We start from the raw sequence: 23618 nt of genomic DNA, 5'->3' as shown, positions 1-23618 counted from the left end.
GTCTGTCTGTCTGTAAGCTCCAATGGGGCAGGGACTGATGTGAATGAGTTCTCTGTACAGCGCTGCGGAATTAGTGGCGCTATATAAATAAATGGTGATGATGCAATAAATTAGAAAACAGCTTAAAGCAAAACGCTGTTAATTATCCTGCTAGAAGTGTGTTCATTAACATGTCTCAAAGCTTCTGTGCAGAACAGTGTTCTATGTAATTACTGACCATCCTCATAGAACTTCCACTGTATTTTTATCTAGCGTTCATGCTTCTGAATATTGTAGGGAACTTTGGTATGAACCAAAATGATTGCTAGCTAGTGTGTGAGCGCATGTGTATACAAAAGGTACATTCGCTCACATTTTTTTTTTTTTTTTTTGCACTCTCAGCATTGACGTTTAAACGGCTTTGAGAATGAACAATGCATGCTTAAATACATCGGAGGCCTGTTCAGAAAGCAGTTAAAAATAAACAAATCCAAAACTGTATTAAGATGGGAGATCACCAACCAGAATACGTTTCCCTTAAAAGTACATGAATATACAGAGATCTGGCTTGCATGAACAACAATCTCATACAGATGTCATAGACCGCTATAGAAGTCATGGAATACAGACTATGGAATAGTGTAAAATAAATTAAAATTTTTACATTTGGTACTTATTTCACATTGTGCCACCATCGAATCTGTTGCCTGAGAGTCTCATTTGGATATATATGCACAGCTTCATTTAGAAACATTGCTGCACACTTTTTAATACTAGTTTAAAAGGGATATTCTGTAGGTAAAATAGCTGCATGCTATATTTTTGCTGTGAACACAATCACATTGTGACCACGAACCTCCATTGCCTAGTAATCACTTTGGTTCAATTATGTCTCCTGCAGCTGATGGCATGGTTCTTAATTACAGGTCATTACATTTGTGACAGTAGACTGACTATTCCTTCCAAAAAACAAGTGGTTTAAAATTTAGTTGCCACAAAAATAATTAGGGAAAGGTCTTTTATAAATGCTCGTCAAGTTACTTTGTCCATTATGCTAACCTGTAAAAACAATTCTGTAAGTGATAGCGCTTACATAATTTCTAAGCTCAAAGCAAATATATTTGGAGACAAAACAAAGACGAGGACAGCCTCACATGAAAAAAAAAAAAAAAAGCTCATGTAAAACAATACATTGCTTACAATAAATACAAAACACAACAGCAGCAGCATAAACGTGATGAAAGCTATGTGATTGTTTAATATCTGGAGAAAGTAACGAAGATTAATCAAATCATAATACAATATTATTTAAGGAGAGAAAAAAAGACCAACAAATGGGGGATGTGGTAACATACTATTTTAGCTCAAATATTTGACTTGCAAAACCTTTAGCTCTTGCTTTGGAAATTCTATGTATTCATTTTGTTCCCTTCTACTTGGTCCACAGAAACACAACAAATGATATCCAACTGGTGCCAATATCTTGTTCCAATATCTCATAACCATCTAAATGTCTAAAGATCTGGCACATTAAGACATCCCGGGGAAAAGGCACAAGACTCAAACAATAGCTCAGAAAGACATTTGGTTGAAGAAAGCAACCTGGGTATACAATGCCTTAAGCTGGGTACAAACCACATAACATTACTACAGATGCACTTTCTGTAACTAATTTATCAAGGTCTGTAAGTGCTGATGGTCATGCAGATTTATGTGTACACACCTACACAATTTATCTTTAGATCTGTACTACGCATCTCTCATAGCCATCAGCTGAAATGTTTGACTCTAAAAACTCTAGAGATCTGTCTACACTGCTAGTCGTGAGTGCGTATAGACTATCACATTTGTCAGACAACGTTCTATCATCGATAGACATTTTTAGTCAGTTTATAAAATGAAACAATATGATGCGCTTTGGTACGATAAAACATGATCGTGGAAGTGTACACACTAATGTGATAATCTGACCACACAGTTTATTATCGTTTGATTGGCATAATTGGTTGAAAAACCTGTGTAGTGTACCCAGCTTTATACCTGGCTCATTCAACAAGTAAACCTTCATGGCGGCTCTTACAGATCATAGGACATGCTACATGCTGGCCATGTCGTGCTGCAACAAATGCAGTTTCTCCTCTCATCACTTTCCACTAATGTTCCATTCATGGGGATCTTCAGTCACAAGTACAAGGAGATTAAATAAAATAAGAAAGAGGACCCTGATCCAAAGAGTTTACAATCTAAATAGGCGAAGAATCAAAGAGCAAGAAACAAGTGAAGGCTTAAGTGATCGGCTTTTAAATAGTTACAGGTAAGTGCAGTCATGAGTAAGGGCTGCAGCAGTCTTACCGACGAGAGGAAGAATTATAGTTTGGATGTGAAGTTAGACAGATTGTCACTAAGTTGAAGAGTGATGGCGCTGAGGGGCAGCGTTTTATGGTGTGATTTAGGAGTGCTATACGATGACATCTCGCTGCTCAGGTAATTACAAGAAAGCAAATCCCTTAGCGCGCATACACACTTCAGAACTGGAACGATATCTTGCCATTGTTGAACTAGATAGTTAGGTCAGTTAAACAATCTAGTACAAAGATATGGGCTTTGGAGCGATAATCGCTACAGGGTACTCACTACTGTGATATCGGCCCAGTCAGACATTTATCGTCTAATTGGCTGGCCAGCCTTAGACACCATGGTTTATCACCCCCGCCCCCTAAAACTACACATTATAGAAAGCCTCATCTGGCTGTCCTGCCATGTATAAACCAGATAATGTCCATACCCAGCTACCATGCTCTGAGAGAACTACAGCACTACATACGATCGATACACTTGATCATAAAAAGGTATTAAAAGGCAACATCTAAATTGCTTTTACTTTAGTTTATTACTAACATATTTTTGGGAAGAAACTATAGTACAAACACAAGTATTTTTGAAAGGTTGAGCTTAGTTGGTAAAGTTGAAAGACACATCAGACTATGTAACTATATCAAGACAGTCTTTTCCTTGCTGGGACCAAATAATATTTATCTGCTGCATGGTAAGTAGTGACTTAAACATTCTATTCCCAGTTTGCTTTTATGTCAGGAGAAGCAGCTGTTACCTAAACATATTTTCAAGACCCCAGTTAATTAAACCAGGCAGGTGATGTCAACATCACCGAAGGTTACAATGTTTAGAGCAGCAAGAAAAACAGCAAGTACATCACACTGCATACATGTAATGGATTACTACAAGAAAGATGCAGGGAAGGGGCAATCCCTGCTTCTATCCAAAGTCAAACCTAGATAGATTTGCTGCAACGTGTAACTTTGGGTCACATTTTCATAATTAAATAGGACCTGGCTAAACAATATAAATATATCTAATATCTGCTCAATCGTCGAGGCTGGAACCATCTGAAATGTTAGGCTTTTACCTCTGGCTCCATAGTGACAATCACTTCTATCTTGGTCACAGATGAGGAACCTGCAGTTTCATTCTCCTCTTCAGAAGCAGGTGAGGAGGACACATCTTCATGCTGAGATAGATGGTAACCTTTTGGAATCAAGGAAGCTCGTTTTTCCTGCACCAGTGACCAAAATCCTTTGGTATCCATACCTTAGAAACTAACCTTTCCTTCTGTGCCTTATGTAGTCTATAACACAATAAGCAGAGCAACACTTCCAAAAAGCTGGTTATGTTGCCCCAGGAGACCATTATACCCAACAAGTGTGATCGCCACCATCCCCAAGGACACAGGGCTCTTTCATCAGACAACAGAAACACTGCTTGCTGTTCATATGTTAATTTCGAAGACTTCAAGATGGCACCAAAATACCATATTGGCTGCATCAATAAATAACTGCCCTGTCAAAAGTCATATACACTACAAAGATCCTTGTAGAGTAGGTAAACCAGTCTTTAGAAAGAACATTTACATACATTTCATCTTTAACAAAGGCTGAGTTCTGAAACTACTACAAGTCAGTATAGAGGCAGTTGCCCACCGGCATTGAATTTGTGCCAAGAATACGCAGATCTGCTACCACAGAGCCTTAAAGCAAAGTTACGGTAGCCACAATTTTCAACCTTCTACTTACAGCAGGTAAAAAAAAAAATATATATATCTGATGCATAATTAGCACACAACTGTTAGACCAACCTGGGGAGCCTACTAGACTAATCAGGGAAAATATAGCTTAATTCTCAGATTCAACTCTTTGATAACTCATAAGATCTGCAATAGACGGTACCTGGTTATCCCTCTAGATTTTTATAGAATTCACAAATCAACAGAGGCTTCCGACTGGTGCTCCCACTCATATCACCCCTCTGCAGCCACTATGAAGTGGCAAAAAAAATAATAGCTCTGTATTGCTTGTATACAGACATTGTGGGTTGGGACTCGCCAGGTTAGAGCATTGATGGGTTCAGTGGCAGTATAGCTTTAAGCACAGAAATTGAGGAGTCATACATTCAGTTTTTAAAATAAGTGATTTCAAACTTTCCTTTGAACAGTTTTCACCCCTTATTGACCTTACCAAAATTTCACTTTCTGGTATGAGTCATTTTAAATGGAAAGAACATATTTCTTAGTCTACACAGATAAGCTCTATATTATTTTGGGGGCTTTTCTTGGACAAATGGGTCTTTTATTTTTGTAGTAAATTTGAACAAATCTATTATTTTCTGAGCATTACCGAGGGAAGGTTAGTATAAATAACAAAAACAATAATAAAAAAAAAAAACACTGTCATGTCTGACTAAGCTATGGGGCACAATAACAAAGTACTCACTTTAGATAGGATTAGGGGTGGACAACAAATAAGTCAGTTGAGAACAGCGAATGTTTTGATGGCCTGGGGTAACACCCATAGCGAGCAGCAAGGCCAGGCCTTCTTTATGCAACCTCAATGCAGATCTGATCTCCTGGACCACAGAAGTGACATCTAGCTCCAGCAGCTTTCTCGGACCACACTGTACGTCCTCCATTTTTACATGATGTTCTGTGGAACGCATCACCTAACAGGATGTATTAAAGTGAGGGGGTGTGGCACTGCTGGTAATAGGAAATACAGCCCTGGCATTGCAATTGGTTTTAGCAATAAAGCTGCACTCACTATGGGTAATCACAAAAGAAGCTGCAATCGAGCGTAGGATTGGTTGGAATTTGCCACAAGAAATGCTGCCTTAATGATGAAGCCAATCGCAGCGTAGAAATTAGGAACAGCATCTGAGAATAACGGCAGCATTGAGTGGGGTAATTACAGTCCTGGAGAGAGGCTGTGTTGCTATTAGGAGGTTTATGTAGAGTGGTGCGATGTGGCTCCTATACTGACTATATAACTTTAGATGGTGGGCATTGAGAGTTTGTTTACAGTATGGGCATTACGTGCTGGATATTAGGTTATATTGTATTTACTCTGTCATACCACGCACGTTAAATATGAACACTGTTTACACGCCAAGCGTAGCCGCACACCATAGCACTAGTATTCACGTTTACAAGTCAAACTACACACATTCTTTTTTGCCAAACCACATGTCAAGTATATTTTTTCAAGGTACCTAGGTTGTGCTGGTTATTGTTCCCACAAAACTGTTTATTGTTTTAATCTGTATTTTGAACAATGTATTCTCTTATGCCAGGATCCTTATTTGAGTTGTTGAAGACCCATTCAGCTCTATGAGGAGATGACACACCCACTTTCAAAAGTAAAATCTACAAACACACAGTATATCCTGGTTTAACAAATGCAGTATTTTCTTGGGGGGGGTGATAATGAAATGAGAATGAGTATTTTTTTTTTTTTGTTTTGTATTTTTAAGTACAGAGATCAATATGCAGTGGTTTGTCCAACTACCCCTCTTCTCGTGAATCTTACACATAACCTGAAAACACTCCTGCAACAAACCATGCAATTTATGAGAACACAGAAGCAGCTCTTTCATATGTAACATGCACCACAAATATTTTTTTTAAAAAAAACCTAAGGGACTCAACCATGGAAAAAAAGACAGATGCAGTTTCAGAATCAGGCCTTGAATCGGTCATATAGCCAAAAGTACCAGGTGGTAAAACAATCAAATGTACCTTGTCCAAAATCCACATAGCCAGATTACCCAGCAGCCATATCCTATTTATCAGAGTACCAGCCTATTGTCGGAGTATGGTATACTTAGAAAAGAAACTTAAAATTTGGCACCATAATCAAGAAGCCTGGACAAAACTCCCAACTCCAAACATTCATAGGCTGAAATAAGAGGAGATGGCTGGAATGCACATTAGATAGAGAGAGAATGGCACACAAGGTTAATCTAGGAAGACTGTCAATGAAAGATGGCAAGAAACAGGAGTGTAAAACAGGACTAGGTCAGAAAGATGTCCACAGTTTTATGGGACAAAAAAGCCCCTGAAGAAAGCTGCATAAAATAATAGGAACAAGTCCAAAGAAGTTTGCAAAATGCATTATAGGGGAAAGTACTGATTAGGACAAAGACACAGGCAGAGCGAGACAACATAAAAACACACCCACACAGCATACAGATGACTAAATACTAAAGAGATCACAGGATGCTATATAGAGCAGTAATAAGCACACATGGGAAACCACGTTAAGTGATGACATGAACGCTCACGGTTTATGCATATATAGTTTCTACTGGAATTTATACATACAGTATATGTGTGTGTATAGGAAGGATAACAGAAAGAGGGCAACATATAATGAATTGAACACTTCTTTTGTGCAGCGTATCTTGTGATACATGTACAATATTTCCACATCTATTATGGACAGGAGAAAGCAGCTCTGACATTTTTTCCACTGCACCAGTTTTGTTCCTTCTGCTGTTACATACAAGCTCCCCCTTATAGAAACAGCAGCTACAAATTATTTAGGCTGATCAGTTTTCCAAACTTCATACACATCAGAATACATCACCGCTTTTCTTATACAGAGAGCGGAACAAATGTTCTCCTCTACAATATGTTGAAGGCCACATCCACACAATGTTCTACAATGATCGTCCCAAACCCCAGCAGACACCCCTGAAACCAGCTAGTTAAAGCTCACCGCTGCTCTGTACTTCATTCCCACTGTCAAATGACACGAATCTAAATTGAAAGACTTTGTGAGCGACTGTAGCTAGCAGCTCGTTTCCAGGTAAACTTCCCCTTTGTCAAATCCTGAGAGACAGCATTTGTAAAACCAGTAGAAAAAGGTCCAGACTTAAAGAGCCAGGTAGAAGCACATCTTGTATTAATCCAGCTTCATGGGAAGGGGGGAAAAAGTGTAATGCATATCCACAGTAGAAACAGCTCCAGTAGCACTGCAGACCTGCCTGGAGCTTATGTGAATATGAACTTAGCAGAAAGGAGCAGCATTACAGGCTCATTCCCAGAGTGGAAAAAAAAAATAACTAAAATCTGCTTCCAGACCGACTTCAGGCGTCACTGGCAGAGAAAGACAGGAATGAAAAGAAGGAATAAAAAAGGGCTGGGAATCTTGGGCTGGAGCCCAAACCTAATAAACACACAAGACGGGGAATTGGAGCTTGTGATTGGCCGGCCCCACACTCCTCCAGTTCCTGCAAGTTGCTGCACATTTCTCTTTGCTGTAAATCGCCTGAGCTAACCCACATCCCAAAAGATTCCTGCAGGTGAAGAAGTCAGAGAGAAAGCAGCCAACACATTTTTTTGCTCACATATTCCTAAATTGTTAAACTACTACAGCCCCCTAGTTTGAACACGTATATCGGGAAATCATTCAAATAATGGAAAACACAAGCTGCTTATGTCATGTCACTAACGCAGATAATTCAAAACCACTTATTCCTTCAGAACTTGAAGCATACTTATAGTGCAGGAAGCCACTGTGTGGTGTCAGCCAGTATTAAATACACTAGCATTCATTAAGCAGTTTTTAAAATTGTTATGGTTTGTTTAATTAAACATAGTATACTGATATATATATATATATATATATATATATATATATATATATATATACACACACACACATATATATATACACATATATATATATATACACACATATATATATATACACACATATATATATATACACATATATATATATATATATATATATATATATATATATATATATATATATATATATATATATATATATATATATATATATATGAAAATTTCACACACGCACAATATACCACATTATAGCAATTTTAGTGATCGGCGGTTGAGCAATCCTAGATGCGATACAGTTAACTTTTCTTGCATTATTTTGATGGACATTACCTGGGTAATAAAATTGCTGGCTTTTAGCTTTTGTATACATTTCTCTGAGTCAGGTGTCATATCTATGTGTTAAAAGGATTAGATGGGAGCCATTATCCAGAGAGTTATCAGCTGCAATGACTAGAAGTAGTAGTCAGGGTGTCAGAGGGGGGCTCCACTACCAAAGGCATCTCATTGGAAAATATTTCCTTGTTTGGACATATTATTAAAGAAGCGCATTATAATTTTGAATGATTTACAAGGATCTCTTGTGCTGGACAGCAAATACTTGCAGTAGGCAGCAATTAGATATGTCCATATAATGACTGCAAAAAATAGGGCTAATTGCACAAATAATATCATGGTCATTACCTTCAAAAGAATTCAGTGTAATTATTCTTTATCTGAAAAACCACTCCAATGTAGGGAACCCCTGACAAAAATAAAATAAAAAAAATAGTGGCATTCCATGAGAATGAGGGTGAATGAGATCTAGTTTTCAGGCAATTGGTTTGAAAACAAACCATTGTGGCCTAGAAAACAAATAAATTGTTTACTTTAAAGAGAATTAGACAAATCGTATTTTAACCCTTAAAATAAACCAATGTCTTGGTGTCTTAAGGGTTAAACAATATTAAGGCAGTGATAACAGGTCCAACCAGGATACACCCTACAGTTGGTACCTGCCCAGAAAGCGTATGACAAAGAGCAGGAGACTGCAGTATTTACTCTAGGAGACAAGGGAAGCATGGTGGGCCCCTATGATATTTTGCAAAACTATGACAATACTATACAAGACTGATAAATTAGTGATATAATATTATTAAAGTGTACCTGTTTACACAACAAGGAGGGAGACATTGTATCATTTCACTAGTTTTCAGCACATCTCTTTTACTCGTTATAGTATGCAATCAACATTACACAGTTATATTATGATACCATGCCAATATTCAATACTCACCTATCACTACGTGGCACCAAGCAATCATGTAATATACTTCATTACTGCAATCCTTACTGTGCAAATTGAGGGTTTTTAGAGTCCAGAACACATTCAAAACATGGACTGTATTACATGCTCCAATAACATTGTGCCCAATACCTTTTATTTAGTAATAAATACAGTGTAAATACGAGCGCATAAAAAACAAATCATTGATTCATGGGTCTAGCACAGTGTTGGCTAACCTGTGACACTCCAGGTGTTGCGAAACTACTAGTCCCAGCATGCTTTGCCAATATATAGCAGCTTATTACAGGAAGGGTATGCTGGGACTTGTGAAACTACAACACCTGAAGGGTCACAGGTTAGCCAACACTGGTCTAGCAGAAGGTGATGCACGACTGCTAAGTAGGAACAGACAGGTTACAGTCCGTGAACAGCCGACAGATGCATCTAATAAAGTGCCCACTCAATGTACATATAGGACTGATCAAAGTCACACCATGTTGTCATGCGTTTACTATATTATATACAAGCTAGGCAGACTGACTTTATGTGGTACAGCAGTAGCCAAATGCTACAGGGACATTTTAAACATGCTACTAGCTGACAGAATAAAATAAAATCCTATTGGCAAGCACAGTAGGAACTGCAATCCGCACTGATAGGGTGTGCTACATCCGGACATATGGAACTTTATCATATTCCATCATAGATGTTTGATAACACTGAGGGAAGAGCGTTTATGTTCATGAATATTCATGCAGGCTAGCAGTACAAACCCAGCTGAACAGTCACTCTGGAAGCAGTAACTTTCTCCCTCTCAGTGCCTAGCTCTCCTCGGCACCTTCACTTCCTTTTATGGGGAAAATATGTTTGCACTGGAAAAAGTGAATGCAAACGAGTCTGTGGCTATATCAGAGAGCCAGGCGTGGAGAGATCTGCTTCAAGATCTATAAATTCATCTAAACTGTCTATAAGTTCACATAGATCCTGAGTTTTCTTGTGGAACTCAATGCACCCACCCGAGAAAATATATTACTAACCTTTAAGATGAGTGTAAGACATAAAATGTATAACTAAACTCAAACTACAGGTTGAGCCAATATGAAAGACATTCTGTAATAACCCACATATATATGCAAAATGTTTCACTTGCTATGCAGCTTTTACCAATCATTTCACACCCTAACAAGCTGACTGCACAGTATCTGTATTCCTCATTCAGTCTCTCCGTCACCACTTTAGAAATATTGCAACAATGTGGCCTTTTCTTACCCAAGATGCTACCATGTTTTCGACTCTCATCATCTCCCGCCATGACTACTGCAACCACCTCCTATTGGACATTCCCTTCACCCATCTATCCCCGCTTCAATTCATCTTAAATGTAGCAGGCAGACAGTATCTGACAACCATTTTTGTCAGCCAACCAGAGATAAGGAGATAAGGATTTGTAGAAAAAACAAACTTCTATGTGGGATTGCTGCTTCAAATGCATGTCATTGGCTTGAAAACATTGACAGAATATAACAAATTCAATTAATTTTAAATGCAGCAGCAAGACTGATCTCCTCCCATGCCAGTCTACATCTGCCACTGCACTTTGCTAATCCCTACCCTGGCTTCATGTGTTCTCCAGAATCCAATTCCTCATCCTTACATACAAAGCCCTCAATAACACGACCCTTCATACATCTCATATCACTCTAGACCTACCTCTGATCTCCGCTGGTAACCACCACTCAGCATCTACTACAAGACGTCTCACACGCCGCTACCCACTTATGGGATTACCTACCATGCCTCAAACTCTCCAACCAGCTTTTAATCTTTATACGCTCTCTGAAAGCCCACCTCTTTATTAGCGCTTACCCTACCCCCCCACCCCATACTACACACACCAATACACCCTCACTACCGTCTCCATCTCTACTCTACACACTTCCTCCTTCTTCCAGCTGTGCCACCTTCCACTTAGAGTGTAGGCTCTTATGAGCAGGGTCCTCCCTATCCTTTGTTTTCATGTCTGCATTTATTTTGCCTACCTTGTATGTCCCTGGTTTATGTATATCCTGTTTTCCTCAATGTCCAGCACAGCAGAGCATTATGGCAACCTATCAATAATATTTTCTATTTTTTTTTTCAATACAATGAACAATCCAAATAGTGGTTAAAACTGGTTCTATACGCAGAAATCTTCACCAATGTCAGGCAGTTAATACGGCAGAGATTGTGACACCAATAATAGCAGAATGCACAATAATAATCCAATAAAATTAGATTGCCAGGCGTGCTGTCACATCTAACAGGCTGCAGAGGACTCCCTCAGGATGTCTGCCTCCCCGAGTGCCTCTCGGAATCCCCAACTGCTGTTTGAAATTGCTCCTTCCCACGCTCCCCGTCCCCACTGCATGCTGGGAGATGTAGTTCTCTGCCAGCAGGGGACCTACCTAAAGCGCATGTGTGGCCTGCTAGGGTCACAGGCGCTACACAGACCTCTTGGAACCTCACCAACAGGCCCCAGTGAAGCCGAAATGAATCTACGTACTCGTCCAAGAGCTCACAGGTCGGATCACATCCAATTTGGTCACTTATGTTTGTATTTGGGGAATTTTTTTAGAATGAATTGATCACAAACAGCAAATCAAAGATGTTGCGTATTAGGTCATAAAGAGGCCAGACAAACACTCATCAGCTCAACATAAAATTTGATTGTCAAGTTATGACAATTTTTTCAAACAGATCTGATTATCTGCAGGCCACAGACATGACCAAGGACCCCAATGGCAGACCAGATGGAAATGTCAGAGTCCAACAGTCTGCATTGATTCTTTTAATAGGATCATTTCTGCACTATCCTTATGGTGGATTTGAAACACGTAGAAGTGACAGATACATATCTTAAAGAGAACCAAACTCCTAAAACAATGGTGACATTTCAGTGTTACTCCATAGAAACTTTAACAAAAATGTTTCTCTATATTCACAATTACAGTATACAGTGAAAAAGGAGGACCTGCATCCCGTACCCAAAAAGCCAGAGTAAATCAGCACTTTTATGGGTACATTTTATGTGGATTCTGCATACCCATAATTCCAGGGTAGGATTTCTATTATACGGTTATCTTGATTCAAGATGCATTTACTACATCTTTGATATGTCATTGCTGGCTGAGAGAGGGGACTCTCATTGGGGCCTATGCCCTAGCTGTGGGTAAGGGTGTCGCTGGATCACTGGGGCCTGCAGGTAACACATCCCTGTGTAGCTACGATTCACTGCCAGGGGCTCTTAGTTTCTCAGGTTGGTGGACTTCATGCTTTTAGGGGAATTAAATGGCAGTTATCGTCTTAAGCATATGGTATAAATCTTTCTTGGAAAGACAGGTGGATTGCATTGCTTGCATGCTCCTTTACAAATAGCACCCATATAGTAACAAGTACCCCTTTTATACACCCCTGGCAGCAGTCAAGTCCAAAGCATCTACAGAGGGGCAGGGAAATTATAGTTCAACTACAGCTTGCTGCCAGTGAGAGTGCCCTATTGCACGGTGTAATGCTCACAATGCCTAAATATAGAGAATATAGAAGAATAAAGAGAAGAAAAATATGCACGAACATTTTAAATAGTACAGCAGATATGACAACATGTAAACACTATTTGTATGCAGATTATGTGGATGTTGTTAGGGAAGTGGAAGCTGCAGAAGAGATATACACTACAGTTTTGCATTGCTCTCGAATACACCGACTGTGACCTTGAAGGATGTCACTGCCCATGTCCAAATGCAAGGCAGGCTCTTCTGGCATCAAAAGGGTTACGACAGATGCCCTTATGGTGAATGCTGCTAAGTTCCTGCTCCAAAGTTGGAGGAAACAGGATTTCCTCCCTCCTCCATGAACACAATTCCAGGGGATGGTATCTTATCATGAGAAATTACTATATAAGGCCAGGTCAAGCATAAACTGTTTGCAATCTGGTCCTGAATAACCAAAAAAAAATAAAAATACATTTCTTTAAAATCTAAATTTTTATTTAGTCACCCACAAACACCCCCCCCCCCCAAAAAAAAACAATATTGCTTAACAATACTACACTAATGAATACCAAGAAACCAGAGCAAGCTTTTACAAGCAGTTTTAAAAATTTCTAACAGAACAAATGTGCTGGGGCAGATTTGATTCATCCGCGACTAACGCAGCGTTAAAGTTAATAGGGAACTTTAAGCTTTCTGGCGCGAGCAAAAAGCCGGCATTGAAATTACAGTATTAACGGTAATTATGTGTACTATTACCGTAACGTCAATAATAGTGCACAGCCCGCGTTACTTTTACAGTGACGCAGCCAATTGAACCTGCCTCGCCGAGCCTGTCTCTCAGGGGAATTCAATTACCCCTGCCACCCCAGCATTAGGCATATTACCATTAATACGGTAGTTAACACTGATTTCTGCTTGCAGCTCAGGGGGCCGTGAGCAAAAAGCCAGCGATGAAATTACCGTACGAACAGTAATTATGCGCACTATTGCTGTAGTAAGTAGTTTTGACAGTAACGCGGCCAATTGAATATGCTCCACAGAATACTGGATGCGAACACCGATGATATAATAGAATTTAGTTAAATTACCTGTTCTCATCTTACATTGAAAATAAATAAAATAGGAGCAAAGAATTGTAGTTACCATAGGAGTTTCCTGAAAGCACAAAACTATCCGATGGAATATTACAATTCCAGTGAGCAAATGCCAAGACTATACAAATGAGGAGTAGTAAAAGCACTCAATTTATTACTTCATGCACATTAAGTATTTTGGTTTTCACTTTAAAGCAGCAGTCCCATTTAAAAAAAAAAAAAAAAAAAAAAGTCTTTTTTATACATACATTACTATGGCAAGCAATTGCAATTATATTTTTTAAGGCGCCACAAGGGTGACAAAATACTGTAAATACAACAAATTTACATAATTGCAACCCACAAAAATCACAAAATTAAAAACACTATGAGAGAGGGTACCACTCTTGGGGCTACAAGAAGAATGTTGGAATTTATAATTTTCTCTTTTATTTTATTCAAGCTGCAGATGATATAGGATTCTGGACTACCATGGCAACCACAATTACATGACGCATGATGTAGTGAGCAGAGAGCTCAGGATGTACCACAGCCTGTCTGTACTGTGACATCCCTCTTCTCCCATCACATGATATGCAGAGAGCTGTAAGCCTGTGCAGCACGCAGACTATCTGACAACCATTTTTGTCAGCCAACCAGAAAGCTTTAGAAAAGGAGATAAAGATTTGTAGAAGACAAACTCCTATGTGGGATTGCTGCTTTAATTGCATGTCATGGCTCGAAACATTGACAGAATATAACAAAATATATTCTGCTTTATAGAAATATATTAAAATACTAGCCACAGTACTCAAACTTGCCACTCCCCTTGAACGCAAAAATGACCAGATTTTCAGCCAGTTTGGCCAAACATTTAGGGGGAAATACAATTCGGCACAAGGCGTCTCTGGAAAATCCAGACACCTCACACCAATGTTATGGCTGAAATCCTTGCGCCCCATAGAGGTGCGAGGAAAAATGAGCAGAGAGTCCTAGCGTAAATTGCCAGCAATTGAATCTCCCCCATAGGGTCAAATTGGACAGATTAGTCCGTCTGGGGGAAAGTCCAATGACTGGATCATATAGCGTTTACGCCTCTTTCCTGGGTCGACCACATCATCTCACAGATGTTCCGTCTTGTCCAGTCAAGCTCAACTGGATATGGATCGCTTGGTTCTCCACACACTATGCAATGTCTGGAAAAGTTTGGCAAAAAAAAAAAAAAAAAAAAAAGACCCGTGGTTTACACGTGTAACTAATTTATTGGCCAATTTAGTTTGTACTCAATTTACACAGACTCCCTGACATGATCACAAATTTCCTATTGTATAGGATTGGGCACGTCAACTAAATCACAACTTATAAACAACCATAACTAATGTTGTCCTACTTATGTACACACTTTTACGGAGAGGTGCAATGGTTATGTATAACTGGGATAAGATCAGGAACAAAATAGCTAGAGATATAAAATTACAGATCCTTATTTCCATTTTCAAAATCCTCTGACACCTCCTTCCTGCCCTTTAAGATATTGTTTCATATGTAACCTCAGGTAGACTGGTTAATCAACTATATCATTTTATCTCTATAATTATTCATAAGCTAATGGTAACCTGCAGACCCAGAGTGTCGATTAGGAAGATGAAATTATAGATGCTAATTAGTTGCAAATTGCTATGACAAATTACAAACACTCAATAATGGGGGGGGGGGGGGGGGGGTGTGGAGATGGGTTACAACCTGTTCAACTATTCCATGATTACGTATTTCATGCCACAGAATGTGTAAGCCAACAGGAAACTTGCAGTGTACTTCCTTTAAGAGCTATCAGCTCAGCTCCAAATGTTTGGCATACACTTGCTGCTTTCCTGGCTGGCTGGGGTAACTGGAATTTCTAGAGCTCTCAGCTGCAACAACAAAACCTTGCTTTAAGAATAAGAGGCTTTTCTCCCTTCTAGGTATAAGGGGAAGGGGGAGAAGGGGCCCTGGGATTGTAACATTACTCTTTCATCTGCACAGAATATGGAAAATATTTGTACTTCCCACAAAAAATATATGGCTAACAATGGAAATGATTAGACAGGCTAAAATAAAGCACACAATGCAGTCATTAACCAAAGACTTTATACACATGTGTTTTCTAACAAAAACTAAAAAAAGTGTTTCCCTTAACACATACTGTACCTGCCGTTTGCAAGCAGTGTTGCGTTACGTTAGAGAGATGTGCAGTGTCTCAAGAGGAGATACGGGTGAATAGGAGCAAATTCAAGACATATTTTCAGTTGCGAGTACTGAGAAACTTGTAATTGAATTGATCACTGGTACATTACACCCTGAAAAATGATGTGTGAGGCAACTCGCACAGAACTGAATCGCCCTTTGGGGTTGTCTTTTTGTGATATTAAGGTAGAAAGTTACGGTATAAAATATCTTGTTATAGGACTTTTCAATGATGATGGTGCTACAAAGCCCAGACCTTCTGTTCAGTTCCCTACAATCCAGTTATTTTCTCCCAAAAATCTCCTGTCAATCTTATGGAGGTTGAATAATTTCTCTTGATATACAACATGTTGGGGTCATGGACTAGTGGCAAGAGATGTGCAACAATGATCTATGTGGAGGGAGTTGATAATCCTCAAAAAGGACTGAAATTATGACTGTTTGCAAAGAGGCGCTAGATACAACCCCCTAGTTTCATCATAGCCTATGCAGATGGGTAACAAAACTCAAGTACTTTTGGGGGGGGGGGGTGTTGTGTGTGACCGGTCCACTTTTACAGAGAAAGGAGATCTGTTACTGCACATTCGCATTTTAATATTAAAGTTCCACCACAGATCTAGCCCCTAAGTTCCGAAAATCTATTGATACAATATCAGCAAACCGTTGCAAAGTTAGTGTCGTCTTCTGGCTAGCTATCTTGCAGGCTGATACCGTCTAGGGCTCTTAAAATATGACAGATAATTAATTTGAGAAAAACAACAGTCTCCAGATTGCGAACAATGAACAGAGAGGAGGCCAATAAGAGGACCCTTGTGTATAAAAAGGCAAGTTGGTACAAACGCACAATCCACAGCAGCAGAAGTCAGCGTGCTGCATTCCACATGTAGTTGTTATGTAGGAGGTCCAGAGAGACTCTCTAATGGGATGTTATGTTAATGTCATAGATCTTAAACCTTCCATAAATAATATGGGGGAGGGGACTCTATAAGTGTTATTACTGCAGAAGATATTGACAAGAGTGACGCTTACACCTTCTTTCCAATCGGAACACTTAGACCAATGATGGGTAAGCAGTGGCCCTAGCTCCGAGCCTTCACCTGCGGCCCCAGCACCTTCTTTCTTCCATGTAAGATTTGTTTTCTTATGGCTTGTAACACTTATTTATCTTACACTAAATTACCTGCTGATATGCCATTACAGATAGGCGTTTCTTTGATTAAATGCATTGTTTTAATTTATCACTGAGATTAAGGGTTATTACTGACACTATAAAGAGATTAAATAACATGAAGTGCCAAAGGGCTGCCTATCCCCAGATTTACTGATTGTGACAACATGTATGGAATCTCACGAGCAAATACTTTGTTACTCGACGGTACCTACATATAATCTCAGTTAGAAATGTTTACTTTTCAATTCCCATTTGTCCTTCTCCCTGAAATTCTTATCTAAAAAAAAATGTAAACCATTTCATGAATTTTCTTACACTATTACAGGAATGAACAATTTCTCAACACTGTTATCCAGCTACGTCCTTGTAATCGTTGGACACACTGACATCTGTGCTAATTTCATGCAATGATTTATATAGTACTAGACGTGTCTTCACACTGACAGTATGTGGCCATTTTTCACCTGTTACCGCAAATATTTCCATTTGTTCAAATGTTGGCCAAGTCATGAAACACCAAACACACATGGCCAAGGAACTCCCCAGTGGTACAATCTACAGCAGTATCTACATTGGGGAAAGTATGATAATTGGTGCACGTGTTACGGATGAGAGATCTAAAGGCAACATATCAAAAGTTCTTGAATAAAATGATGGTATTTGCATTAGTTGGCAAGAGCTTAAGAGTGTACAGAATTCCATGGACATCGACATTTCGGGTGCTGCAAATACATACATGTTGTATATGTAGGAGTTTGGAGGGCAGAATGATAAAGGGTCTAGAATGCTAGAATGGTATCCTTAACAAGGCATTTCGTGTTTGAGGAATCTGTTGCTTTAGAGATACCAGTGTACACGAGATCCTAGACCAACCAAATTATATATATGCTGGCTTTCTCTAACCTACAAAAATGACGTAATCCGATTGGCTGCTGTGGCTTACAGAACCTTTGTACACTTACCAGTTTACATAAATTCCCACCATTATGTACCCACTCATTCAGACCTGATCTCTGGAAGCTCACGGTCCTTACCATGAGATCTAAATAGGGAACATAAAGCTTTATAGAATGTGTGGATAGTACATACAAAATATGTCTGAGGGCAGTTTACATGGAACAAAAGCATTGTTGTGTAACTTTCAATTTATCCTTCTGGGGACAGTCAAATGGAACCGTTTAATACAAGTCAAACTCAACAATCCCTTATGTGTGATCTTTTAATCATAAAGGCAGAGGTGGACAAAACAATGTAGAAAATGAACAGTGGTCTAAGAATGCTGTAGCCACTCACATTAAGAAAAAAAATAAAAAAATCACATGATATCATCCCAAATTTTAAATGCCAGCATTATCTTTAGGGGCAATATTTCCCCAACTTCTGAAATATGTGTCATCTAATACAGAGGAACAGTATATAAAAAGACTGAGCAATTTTGTTCATTGTTTTTAAAAGTTCTTATTTAAGTCTAGGGGGTATATGTACTAAACTGTGGGTTTGAAAAAGTGAAGATGTTGCCTATAGCAACCAATCAGATTCTAGCTGTCATTTTGTAGCATGCACTAAATAAATGAAAGCTAGAATCTGATTGGTTGCTATAGGCAACATCTTCACTTTTTCAAACCCACAGTTTAGTAAATCTAGCCCTAGGACTATTTTTTTTCTTTATCTTTCATTATGATTATCCTTACCCGTGGATCAATGCCACCCAAAAAAAATATAAAAAAAAATAAATTATATAAAATAAAATATGCAAGTCCCCGCAAGGCTTACCAATTTATTTTTACAACTCCAGCTTTCAAAATCACTTCAATCTTTTATATTACCGTAGTGGTTTCCAATAATCATTTTAAGGTTTAGATCAAGACTGACCTAGCAACATACGGAAATAAAAATAGAAAGCATACATAAATATACATGAACAGTAACAGCTTCTGAATAAGTAATGGAGCCTCTCACCTTGTAGTTAACATTAATACTTAGGGAAAACCAAATTAATTATTAAAGAGACACTTGGGAATTGTATATAATGACTTATGTAATAGGCTCTCTCCCTGCTGCTTGTTCAGCCAGCCATAGTCTGACATGCATGCCGTCTGTGCAATACTCATTGCTCCAGATAAACATTTTTTTCTATTTTTAAAAAAGGGTAAAAAAAAAAACCAAATAAAATGTTAACATAATGAGTGAAATAAAGGAAACAAATATTACCTAAAGTATATTATATAGGAGGGTAAACTATATGTCAGATCAATGCCTTTTACTCAGTTATTCTCACTACATGCTGCCATATATTTGTGAAAGTATATCACACATCCCTGACAAATCAAATTGTTTTTGCTTGCATAAGCGTATAGATGAGATATTGATTTATCTTTTTTGTGTATGGTCTATATAGAGATTACAGTAACTCCTACTAAAAACATCATGACTGCCCACAATAGAAGACACAATAAGAGTTTTGTTTTTTGTTTTTAATTGATAGCCTGGAGATGTGCTTTCGTGCCCTATAGTGTGAAAAAAAGGTGCAAGATCCAAAAAAGTGCTCTAGAAAGGAAGGGCCCTAATCCTCAAACCCCCGGAAGCAAAAGGTCTCTTAGGGGGCAAGGCTAGGGGGTTCCCTTTTGCCGAAGCTTCACCCAGGAACGACAACAGCCCAACCCACAGAAGGGAGGGAAAACAATGGATTCATGAGGCCCGGAGCCTAAGGGCCACACAGCCTCCCATAGATCTTTTGGAACGGAGCCCGTAAGGGCATACCCACACCCCCATAATCTGTGAGAAAAAAAAACCCATAAACGTAACAAAACAGAGAAAATTAAACCGTGCCAAGTGGCTACGGCTGCAGCCTAATGGCTGGGCTGCTTATAAACATTCTCGCGCAGCCAAAAGGCCAGGGCAAAGAATAAGGGTGGTGCATAAAAGAAAGTGGTCAAAAGAGCCAGGTGCCAACATAATCACATTATTAACGTGCATGACCCGTGATTATCGGCACCCCCAGGTCTCCACTCTGGAGACACATTTGTCCCAAGCTTTCAACACCGCTGCCCGGCCCATGGACCAAGTGCAGCTCTGCCACAACTGCACTAAACCAAAAGGCTGACCGATATGGCTATAAAAGAAATACATAGATAGATCACCCCTCGCATGGCAATGCACATTTCACATACACAAGGGGTTACAATCATGTCACAATGTGTGTGGTGAAAATCAGCAAAACAAATGTACTAGAAGGCTTTCAGCAAATCATCCTATACCAAACATCATACTTAAAACAAGACCTCGTTTTACTCCTCATATAACAATGCTAGTACCAGTTTGTGTCATCTTGCAAATCATCTAAAATCTTCCTTCTGTTGCCACCGTAACACTAAGTTTTGACCTCCCCTACTAGCAAAAATTGTTTTAGCTTTTTAGTTTGCAGCTTTTATACAAAGAAGGAGGATTTAATAATTCATGTTGGGCCATCTCAGGATACTCACACTACTTACACTTTTTCATCCAGTTGACCCTCAATTTACTGGCTATTAATAATGGAATGTCTAAGGTCTGACACAAGCGGTATCTTGAGTTGCGCTACAATTGAATGAATTGATCTTTAAGCTGCAGCGTCGCTGCTATCCACACTGACCACACCGATAACAGCGACGCTTGTTGCTAGGAGGTAATTGCAAGATAGTTCATTACACGGACGTCTCCAAGCCACAAATATAACCGCTTTTTAATCATCCATCTCTATTTCTCTCGATTTGTCCAGCCGTTGACTGTTTGGAGCGTAGCTGGAGAAACTTGAGCGGTCGAGTTCTAATTTTGTAGAGAACAGTCAACTAAACAGGGTTTTCCAACTTTAAATATTGTGCAAAAAAAACACCCACCCTACAATAAGACTTTGCTGGGGTCCATATACACTCAGGAAAAAAAAAGCCATATACAAATGAAAGAAGAAGCCCATGAGCACAATCACATCTCTCTATTTGTATGATAAATAGTTAATTGTAACTGCCTAATTTGTATTGTACTTAAACTATGCATTTTATGATAAACATTAACATCTGTCCGGTTTAAGAATTGCAATACAATGAGGCATCTCCCGGCAATTGTAGCCGCCGAGAAGCTTTATTTTGGAAACAAGACAGCTCTAGTCCCTTAGGAAGGAATGAGTGCCAGAAATGTGTGTGATAGACTGTGCCCTTTTTCAAACATCAGAAATTCCACTAACATGGGGAAGGGCAGAGATGAGCTAAAGGTTGCCCAATAACTTATTGCAGGGTTAGGAAACTTCCACTCCCTGAATATTTGTGATGGAAAAGAATGCTTTATTAAAGGAGTAATCCATCTGCTCACAGGGGAGCCTCCTCCAAAAATACCATCAGGGTGCTAATCACAGACACGCTGCAGAGAGGACTCTTGGCATTGCAAGCATTCCTGACACACTGGTAGCGTATAGCCCTCAGACTGAGCCTGGGTGCGAGATAGCAAAATGCAAATTCCAGCCGGAGGAACGTCAACAGGTCAAAGGAGAAAACCCACCACACTGTACCTACAACAAGGCCACAAACTCACTGCAACCAATGATAAGAGGCAACATTCACCCATAAGTATCTGCCACTTCGTAATCTCTCCCTCCCTATACTCATAGATAAGGGAAAAATGTGGGATTCACAACATCTGCCATGTGTGAACAGGACCCAGTTAGAGGGAAATTAATTAACCGTCTGTAGACATTTTATCATATTCACACGTAGATGTGACAGTAAAGTATGCAGTTATAAATCAGAGGGGTATACGTTATAACTGTCACATTCCACTGACCTTTACATATAGAATGTGGACTGCTGTAACTACATTCTGAAGTCACCTGACGAGAGGAACAATCTAGCCGTCAGTCTGCTAAATGGTTTTCTACAAGAACATCCCCAGCATTGAGCATGTGAGCAGCACATAGTACTCACCTCATGAACTTGGACAGCACTGACGTACACCCTCAGTGCACTGCTGACCTGTGTGACCTCGGTGCAGCTAGTGGTCACAGTACACATACTGTACAGGCACCCACGCCCAAAGATTGTAATCAGGGAAGACAGCTTGAGGAAACATCTTATGTTCAAATGCAAAAAAAAAAAACCTTCTCTTAAACTAGAATCCCAGACTACCAATAGTTTATGGTGGCGAGAGTACAAACTATCACATTAAGAAGGTCTACTTCTTTGTCTGGAAAATTTTGCATCCCTTTACAACTTCAATTCTATACACTGACCTGCTTAGAGTGTACCCAGTGCATACACAGCCCCAGCATTCTTTTGAACTATAAAACCCATGAGAATGCCACCTATAAGATCTCAAGTAACGACTGACCTCACTGTGTCAGTGTTTGTGTCATACAACAGATACCCATTAACATCAGCACAATAGTATTAAATACAACCTCTGCAGAGTCTCCCCAACCACACATCTGTGTGGTTATTAAAAAGGACTGTGCAAGCTAGCCATGCTGGAACGTGGCTCTTCCCTGCACAAAGCAGGAAGCCACAGCAAGGAGCCCAGCACTTGTGCAAAGCTTTAATCATTTCTTCCAACTTTAAAATATAATATTTGTATATGAATCACACTAGATTGCACCCTGTATAGCAAAGAGCAGATTAGTTATATTTATATGCTCTGCCCAGTACAGGGAAACATAATATGTACACTTGGTTTAATTTGGAACTCTTAATAATGATATGCTTTGACTGCCCAAGAGTGCACGGAGCACCTATGTACAAACGTTATTATGATGAGACCAGGGATTGAACCGTTGGTGAGTGGACAGAAGAGACATTTGCTCTTTTTATGGGTTTGGGTGACATTCTCTGTGTCACCCTCACATATTTTTGAAGGAGTCCGACACCCCTAGAAAATGCATTAGTGACTAATGGGTTTAGGCACAGGACCCTCTCTACCCTATGTCTGCACCATCGCAGTCACTCACTTGTTCTTACGTGTTCTATAGACTATCCGCTGTTTAGTTTTATGGCGCCTTACAAATAAACGATGATGATAGTACTGGCGCGTAAGATAGGAATTTTTATGAGGACTATATATATATGCATTGTGTGTGTACCTTTTATATGTAAAAAGATTTGTGTAAAGTGGTATATTTTCATTTGAATAATATTTTACTGTCTCCACATAATGCCCGCAGTCCTACTCTGTCAAGAACAGAAAGTGTTACGTTATCTTTTGCAGAGAACAAAGTGCAATATATAGCAGAACAAGGTTATAGTTTAGGGACATAGCATTTAAACATCTGCAGTGCAGAGTTATTTGTGGCCATGCAGATAACTGGAGCTAATCCATTTTGGAGTTTGCTGTGTGTTTGAACACTGGACGCATTCAGCGTAATTTACCTAAATGCAGCTGACAGAGCAGGACCCTGCGTGACTCTATAGAGAAAACA

At 39.3% G+C, this 23618-nt stretch overlaps 1 protein-coding gene across 4 annotated transcripts in view; it reads right to left on the bottom strand.

The window, feature by feature from the left end:
- The window catches only part of MYO1C (myosin IC), a 97777-nt gene that overhangs the window by 51163 nt on the left and 22996 nt on the right, over nt 1–23618 (bottom strand). Inside the window, exon 1 of one of the 4 annotated variants that reach the window (XM_075196723.1) lies at nt 7044–7440. The exons of the other annotated variants lie outside the window; for them this stretch is intronic. Coding sequence (XP_075052824.1) covers nt 7044–7061 — 18 coding nt within the window. The 5' untranslated portion in view covers nt 7062–7440. Of the gene's footprint in view, nt 1–7043; nt 7441–23618 lie in introns of those variants that run through there. 4 annotated transcript variants of the gene reach the window in all.

This window comes from Mixophyes fleayi, chromosome 2 (assembly GCF_038048845.1).
Source record: "Mixophyes fleayi isolate aMixFle1 chromosome 2, aMixFle1.hap1, whole genome shotgun sequence".
NCBI classification, from domain to species: Eukaryota; Metazoa; Chordata; class Amphibia; order Anura; family Limnodynastidae; genus Mixophyes; species Mixophyes fleayi.
This window is presented reverse-complemented; position numbering and strand designations above follow the sequence as displayed.